Source organism: Uranotaenia lowii, unplaced genomic scaffold (assembly GCF_029784155.1).
Source record: "Uranotaenia lowii strain MFRU-FL unplaced genomic scaffold, ASM2978415v1 HiC_scaffold_770, whole genome shotgun sequence".
NCBI lineage: Eukaryota > Metazoa > Arthropoda > Insecta > Diptera > Culicidae > Uranotaenia > Uranotaenia lowii.
This window is the reverse complement of record NW_026598723.1, coordinates 14007-22045: the sequence shown is the minus strand read 5'-3', so window position 1 is coordinate 22045 and position 8039 is coordinate 14007. Positions and strand designations below refer to the sequence as shown.

Here is an 8039-nt window from a genome sequence, read left to right as displayed (position 1 = left end):
GTTGTATTTTTTACAGCACTGTTTCTATTTCAGCCGTTTGTGATAGAAATATTGCTATTTTTGCATCACAGCATGCGAAAATAAAACACGTGTTGTAAAAAAACCTGAAGGTTCCAGATCTTAAAAATGTTTTTGCATGGTAAAGTTTTCAAAATTTGCTAAGAGTGTCAAAATTTCTCTCACTTTTTTCCAATACGAGTGAATTTGCTCTAACAGTTAGCCAATGCGGATTTATGAATTGGTTGAATTTTAACTTCATGCAGTCATTCATCCCTTAAAGCTGATCCGGAGCAAAGGCGTATCAAAATACATTGAGGCTTATTCTACGTAGCGCTGCAGTTGTAAAACGACATTTCGGATAGGCTTTTAGAAATCAAGCCTATCCGAAATGTCGTTTTACTGAAGCGTCCACACAGAAGTCAGGCGAAGTAAGTATTTCGAGTCGTCTAGTGTCTAGCCCATTTTTTGTTCCAAGACTATCGTTTTTACTTTATCCTATAAATCCCATACTTGCCTCTCCGCCTGTTCTTCATTTCAATTTTCATCCAACGATTCTCATTTAAATTGCCTCGGCAGCGTCACCCTTTGCCGATGATCATGTTGCACGTCTTCAACCTCTGCTGTGACCAATCCTGGACAAAAAGACACGCCCATTTCTTGTTCTCAATTGAAGTTCAACAAGACGAACAACTTCGATTCTGACCCAAGTTCGTCGAAATAGCAGACTGTTTCAAAATATCAGCCTGCAAGTAGGTAATCCAGCTACAAACATAAACATACTAACTAAACCAAGAACAAAACAGAACCAATATAAGAATTTTCACAACTGAAAACAACTTATAAATAAAGGCAACAAAAATAAATATTTTTCAGCATTTTATTTCATCATTCTTTGTTACTGTATTTGAACAGGATTTATTAAAAAAAAAAAAGAATCAGCACTTTATTATTGTTTGTTTTGTCTTGCGAGAAAAAAAAAATAATATATCTACTACTATTACGATAAGATGTTGTGTTTTGTTGTATAATTTTTAAATGATTTTTTTTTTCTTTTTACTTCTGGTCTCTTTCCAATCAATCGTCGTTGCGACATACGAATAACTAAAATATTGAACAAAAAAAAAGCTAACGAAAAAGATGTGATAAATGACGATTATATTGTTTGTTTTTGTTTTTACTTGTTGGTTTAATATATATTTACGATTAATTAGAATTAGGAAAAAAAAATAAAACGGAATAACATAAAGCCAAGGAAAGGAAAAAATTCTCACCCTCATCCAAGTTGTGATTTTGTTTTTTTTTTTGTTGTTTTAAGCTTTTACCTCTCTCTAATAGATTTTATCTGTAATTTGTTTCGCAAAATCACTTCAGTTTAAATATGATTAATTAAATTTACTCAATATTGATTGTTTGCTCTATTTACTGTTTTCCTGTTTGGTGGGCGGGTGATTGGCATTTGGAATTAGGGAAATTGGACAAAGGACGAACCACTCTTGCACAAACGGGAGTAACATTCCGCCACTTCGTTTGTGTATGTGGGTGGATGATGAAGTCAGGAAAGGGGATCAGGTAAATAGAGATTGTGTGTTGTGTGTAAGGTTAAATTTACTTAAATGTTCTTTTAACGTTGTTTTTTTTTGTACAAATCTTTACGAAGAAAACTAATTATTCCACTTCCAGACACACGCACAAAAAGTATAAAACTGTTCTGCTGTAGGATTTGAGATGATTTTAGGTAATTTCTCCACTTCCACTCTTATCATCCAAGTGTTTGATGTTCATAATTTTTACTATATCACTTTGTTCGATTTCTTTAGCATTCATCAAAAATGGGAGTTTGTCCTACGATGTTGTACGCAAAAAGAGCAATTTTTAGAAGTATTTCACTCTCTCTGCCTCGGTTCTAGTTGTTTAGTTATGTTGATTCATTCTTCATTGGATTTGGAAAACATAAACGCAAAGGAAACTCAATTTTGCTGATAGTTATTCGTTTGGTTTCAATTTCTTTAAATTTATCTTAACCGGATCTATGGTTTTTTTACCACTCAACTTTACTAATCAGGTTTGAGTTCACATGTGTATGTGTGTGAGTGTGTTGTTCGTATGTATGTATGTTTTTTATGTTCTACTCTAGACTCAGCTTTCTGTGAGCTTTGTGAGTGCTCGTTAAAATTTAAATCCTCTTGACTTCCTCTTAAATGTGTACTGCCTTATTAGAAAAGAATTCACAGTTTTCTAGATTTGTTTTCTGGGAGCTTATACAATTTGTGACTGTTTGTCTCAGCTTTGCTAATTTGTTGTTGTTTTTGTTATTGTTGGTGGTTGTTGAATTTTACAGACTTATCATCAAACTTACCCATAATAATATTCTACTACACGATCTTTACCCTTTCGTTTCGCGCTTTTGCTTCTTGTTTTTATTTTAAGGTTTTTTTTCTCTTTAAATACGCATATCTCAGTTTCATCAGTTGCTCAACATCAGCTTTCTAATCGTTAGTTAATCTTAAAAATCAAACAAAAAACGAATCCATTAGGAGTATCTTTCATTTCTGCCTTAAATTAAGCTTAAACGCGACACTTTTGAGAAGGAAAGTTTCTAGCTCGCCAAGTTGTACGAAAAAAAGCAGAAACACTTCCTTCTGCTTAAAATTTACCTGTTCATCAATATATAGTATCTCAAAATCTAACAATTATTACAAGGATTCTCGGTCTGGCCTTAAACATGATTTTAACACTTTCTACAGTTCGTGGTTGTTAAATTTAGAAAGAAAGAAAAAAATAAATCGTACCTCTAAGAGTGCTGAAGTTTTTTGTTTTGTTGTTTTACGCTTACTAATAAGGATTTTAATTTGTAACTTGCTCACACCGACCTTAGCCGCCCCGAACCTCAAGTAGAATAGAAAAAACAAAAAATGCGGAGGAGCAGCTTAGCGTGTTGCGCGGTTCTTTAAAATGTAGCCTTACGAACGAATTTACCGGTGGAAAAACAAACTTAAAACAGAACAAAAAGAAAAAGAACAAACGACGAGTACACTATTTTAATGATAAATTTATAAAAAAAAAGTCTAACTGAGCCGACTTGACAAGTCTCTTATCCACAAAAATAGGAAAAATTATCATTTAAAAAACAGGTATTTTAAACCTCCTAAAGGTGCTTCTTATAGAAGAGTGTACACATAGCAAGCATGGAAAATTATTTAAACGCGTTTTCCGGGGACGGCAAGTGGCAAAGTGTCGGTCAGTGATGATAATCAGTGGAAGTGACCTCGTTTGTGTACAGGTCTTTTCCGAAAAACTCCCTCACGTTCTTCACTCACGAGTTTTGCCACACACGCCCATTCCCCGAAACCTTCTTTCTCGGCTTTTGTCCTTGCTAGTTTAGGTTGTTACTCCCTACTGTTAAATATTTCGTTTGTTTGTTTGTTCACTTTTAATTATTATGGGTACCTGATTAAGTATAGTAATGTATTTCTATGATCCTTATCGTTCCGTTTCTAGAGAAAACAAACATTTAAAAAAAGGTTACAAACGAGTTTTTTTCTTACTATTTTCTTTAGGTTATATTCATCGAGCAGGGAGGGAAACACCGATAAACGGTCGCACACCGCTTGGATCGATTAGCGATGGGTAGCCTTTCTTCAGTTGCGACAAGAATACGCGTCAACAAGATCCGACCAAACAGGTGGACCAGACCGCTTCACCGGACACTTCCCTTCAACTCAAAGCATCATGCATTTCAACGGGATTTTGCTGTTTTTTTTTGTTTCTTTTGTTTTCTTCCTCGTTTGTGTTTTGCTTACTATTCTGTGTGTTGTGTGTTTTAGGTAAAGTTATCATCATTGTTTCAGTGAATGATTCGTTTTTGCTTTAAATCTTAAGTTTTGCTTCCCGTAGCAGGAATTTTTCTATTACCACAACGAACTATAAGGTATGGGAAAAAAATTTTAGAACAAAAAAAGTTCATAAGGTGTGGGTGAGGGTAGAAATGAAACATCGACTCCGAAAGCCGAGCGGTTTACATTGGAGTAACAGGTTCAGTACTGTTGTAGTTCTTCCTAAATCTTGATTTGTGGTTCTAGAATATTTTAAAAAAAAATACACGGCTGAGTCTAAGATCTTTGATTATCGTTCACACTACTGAAAGATTTTCTTTTACTGTGATTTTACTTTTAATGGTTGGCTTTGCTGAAAAAAAAAATGTATTACGAATGCAAAAGTGAATTTCTTTGTGAGCGTGAGAGTTTATTGTTTTCCACGTTGATTCCGCGATTCTTCAGATTTCTAGCTTTAGCGTCTCAGTAAAATCGATGTTTTTCGCATCATTCATGCAGTAGAGTAGATGACAGATTTTTCTCGCCGAATTACTGCAAAGTGAATAAATTTTGTTGGTTTGTAATTTTTCTCACAAAAATTTTGCCTTTTATTTTGGTTTTCTGTCATTTTTATATTAATATAGCTTTGAACAATTTTTTATCCTTTTTAACGATTCTGTTTGTTTGCTTCGTTCCTAAGACTAATCAATATTAGAGTTTTCTTCATATGTTTGCTTTGTATTATTTATATTAAATGGGGGCTCTTCTATTTTACGCTTACGCTTACGATGTTTGCCAGTTTTTTTCTTAGTTGTTTTTTTTTTATCTTCCAATTGATCAGCTTATCTTGTTTTCTTTTCTGTCTTTGTGTCTGAGGGTGTATGAGTGTGTCTGTGCCTCTACATGATGTTTCCCATTCATTATGTAAAACTTCTCTTTGCGTTTATTACTTCTCTTTTAATAATAATATATGTATAATTGTTTCCTTTTCCTTAGATAGTGCTTTCTTGTTTTTGTAATATATATATATTATGTATAATTAGTTTTTTTTTCAAGTTTAAAATAATAAGAAATAGTTCTCTCATCTCTTCACAATGCGTTCAAGATTTCGTTCCAATCAGGCTTCGATCAAAGGAGGATGCCCCAACTGCAGCAGCAGCCGCAGCAACCGCCGAAGGATTGATACCGCCAATAGTGCCGGATGCAGTGATAGAAGCAACGCCGGGAATGCCACCCGTGCCGCCACTACCACCGAGTCCGGATCCAATGTGCTGTTGTTGTTGCTGCTGGAGATGATGTTGTTGTTGCTGTTGTTGATGGTGCTGGGCAAAATGCATCTGCTGCGGCGGCATCGGCTGTTGTTGTTGCTGTTGCGATTGCTGATGCTGCTGCGGCGGAAGTTGCATCCTGCTTGTCGTCATCTCTCAAAATGCTGGATAGGGAGGTTGGGAAGAAGCATCGTTGCCACCACCGTAAGCCGATCGTGGTCGGTTGTATGCAGCAGCTGTGTTCTGTTCGTTTTGATAGTATCCACCGTATCCACCAGCTCCAGCAGCAGATCCGTACGCAGATCCTCCACCGTATTCGGAACCGGGCTTTGATGGTCCTCCAGCCGTTGGGCCAGCCGATCCTGCCGGACCAGCCGCTGGGCCAGATTGTGGCCTCGAGTACATATCGGCCGCTGAACCGGTAGATCCAGTATTTGGGGGCATATTCCAGGTGTTCCAATTGCCCGATCCATATCCACCGGTTGAGCCAGCTCCGGAACTGTTGTACATATCGTATCCTCCATAGCCCTGGGTCTGCTGTGGGGTGGCATTGTAGTTACCCCACTGTTGTGGTGGTGGAGCACCCCATCCTTGATAGGCATTTCCTCCAGCAGTGGCACCATAGCCTCCGTAACCTTGCTGAGGCTGAGACGCTCCCCATCCCTGGTAGCCTTGCATCATGTTAGATTGCATGTTGATTGGTGGTCCGCCCATCTGTCCATTGCCCATCGGAGGAGCCTGAGGTGAACCCCACTGGTAGGAATCGGCATTCATACTGTTGTTGTTACCACTTCCATCGCGGGGTTCGGCCTTCTTGATCTCGACCTGCTTGCCACTAATGTTGACGAAGTGCTCAGCCGTGGCCCGTTCGACCGAAGCTTCGTTTTCAAACGAAAGGAATCCGAAGCCACGGCTCTTCTTCTTCTCCTGGTCGTACATGATGACCACCTCCATTACGATACCGTACCGGCTGAAGAAGCCACGCAGATCGGTCTCGGTTATGTTCGGGGGCAGACCACCCAGGAACACCTTCGGATAGCCGCCGGTACGCTTGGGCTTATGCAGCGATCGCGGATTGCACGGCTTCGGATCAATCGTCCGCCCGTCCAGCGTATGCGGTCCATTGTTCAAAGCCCGGCCAACGTTCTCCGGATCGGCAAAGGTCACAAAGCCGAAACCGCGGGAGCGACCCGTCTCGTTGTTTTTCATGACCACGCAGTCAATCACCTCACCATACCTGTACGAGGAAGGAGATTGAATGGGTAAATCACAGTTTAGACTATATGAGCTTATTAAAGACAACCCTCAAGCCTGAACTTAGGCTATTTTGGTTGCAGCAACAAGTTTAGACTTCATATTTTCAAGAATTTAACATATTCAGAGTTCTGATTCAATACGTCATTTAACATATTTAGACTTATTCAAGGTGTCAGACTTCATGACGAGTTCAGATGTCAGAGTACAAAAGAGTTTCAAATTTCAAATTTTAATTTAAGATGTAAGATTAAGGAAGCTTTTTCAAAAATTCCAACCCATTTTTTTTTAATTTTCTGACTCAAACTGAGATAAGGTTCCAAAATTTAAACTCTCAATCTCAGGCACTTGGGCAATTTTTTTTAACAACTATTTCTCTTAGAAGGATTTTAGTCCAGGAAGGTTTACTCATCCCGACAAAGCCTACAACGAAATGTTAACAATATTGCAATGTAGGCTGATTTTAAAGCTAAGAATCACTGCATTGGTATTGAGCATTATTGAAGAGCATTTGAGCATTTTTGGCTAAGTCTGGAAAGCCAAACCCCCAGAATATACGAATAGCATTCAACAGATTGAATTAAAACACTTGCTAGATAGAAAAAAAAAATAAAAATGAAATTCCCATGTCACTAACCTTCCAAAGTACCGCTGCAGGTTCTCCTGGGTCGTCTCCCATGACAGACCGCCGACAAACAGCTTGCCCTTCTCGTGATCGTCCAGCTCGGCAGCATTCATCTTCTTCGACGGATGCATCTATTCTGATCTGGGACAGTCCTCTCCGAAACTCACGAAACTAGTTTTCCAAAAATTTACCTTCACGGATCTACCAGTCCGTGACCAAAATACTACCGCGCTTCAACTCCTTCTTCGTCTTCTTTCTGCACTTACGCACCGAAAATACGGGGCACACTTTAACCAGACCAACCAAAAAAATCAGCGGAGCGCTAGCACTTTATCTACTCGTCTTCCTACCTGCCAGCAGTCGCTGCTTCTTTTTCTTCCTCTTCACGCGGAGCGAAAATTTTCTCCGGAACACGAACGAAAAATGGTGTGCTGCTTCCTCCCCGATAAAATTTGACGATGGATTTTTTGTTTGCGGTAAAACTAACTTACTTACTGTCCCTAGGATTAGATTTTATCGGTATCTGCTTCCTTACGTTTCGCTTGCTAAAATTATTATACTTAAATCTCTGCTTTTATCTTAATAACTGCCTTAAATACTAATTAGAAAACTAAAAAAGTTAAACTTCTTAGAAATCTAAATAACATGTAGGTAGGCTATGAATTAATGGGAGATGAGTGACCTGGCAGTCGAAGCATTTTTCGTGCAGTCAGGAGGCAAATTTGGAGGTTAGAACGAAAAAACGGCAAGATGGCGGCCGCAGCGAAGGGAAATTAAGCGTCTACGATTTCAACGTGACTCAACCGGCAATTTCTGACTCATCCCGTAAATTGGTTTCTATAAATTCAAAACAGGTACAATCAATTCGTATATGCAATCAATTCTCAAGTCTTAAAATATTGTTTGAAAATTCCAAAAACCACATTATTCTACCCATGGTGGTAGAAAACGCATTGAATTTGAAATTGCTGGAATTTGTTGTTTAGTCCAGATTCGAAAAATAAGATAGAAGTGTTGCTACCTCATCCGTCAGCAAAAATGTGCGTATTCGTGTTAATTTGAGAGAACTCGCGTGACGGG

General features: G+C 38.4%; 1 protein-coding gene across 1 annotated transcript; it reads right to left on the bottom strand.

Moving 5' to 3' along the window:
- Positions 1–863: 863 nt before the first annotated feature.
- On the bottom strand, positions 864–7634 carry LOC129760796 (heterogeneous nuclear ribonucleoprotein 27C). Its single transcript, XM_055758462.1, has 2 exons — positions 6972–7634; positions 864–6317 (listed from the first exon to the last, which is right to left on the bottom strand). The coding sequence occupies exons 1-2, from the start codon at positions 7088–7090 to the stop codon at positions 5237–5239; spliced, it is 1200 nt and encodes a 399-aa protein (XP_055614437.1). The 5' UTR covers positions 7091–7634; the 3' UTR covers positions 864–5236.
- Between the last annotated feature and the right edge of the window lie 405 nt (positions 7635–8039).

Bases quoted from the DNA above. Each gene is read 5' to 3' on its own strand.
- LOC129760796 (XM_055758462.1), bottom strand. From the start codon at position 7,090: ATGCATCCGTCGAAGAAGATGAATGCTGCCGAGCTGGACGATCACGAG. The intron at 6,318-6,971 runs GTTAGTGACATG...TTCCTCGTACAG, and splicing joins CTGCAGCGGTACTTTGGAAG to GTATGGTGAGGTGATTGACT.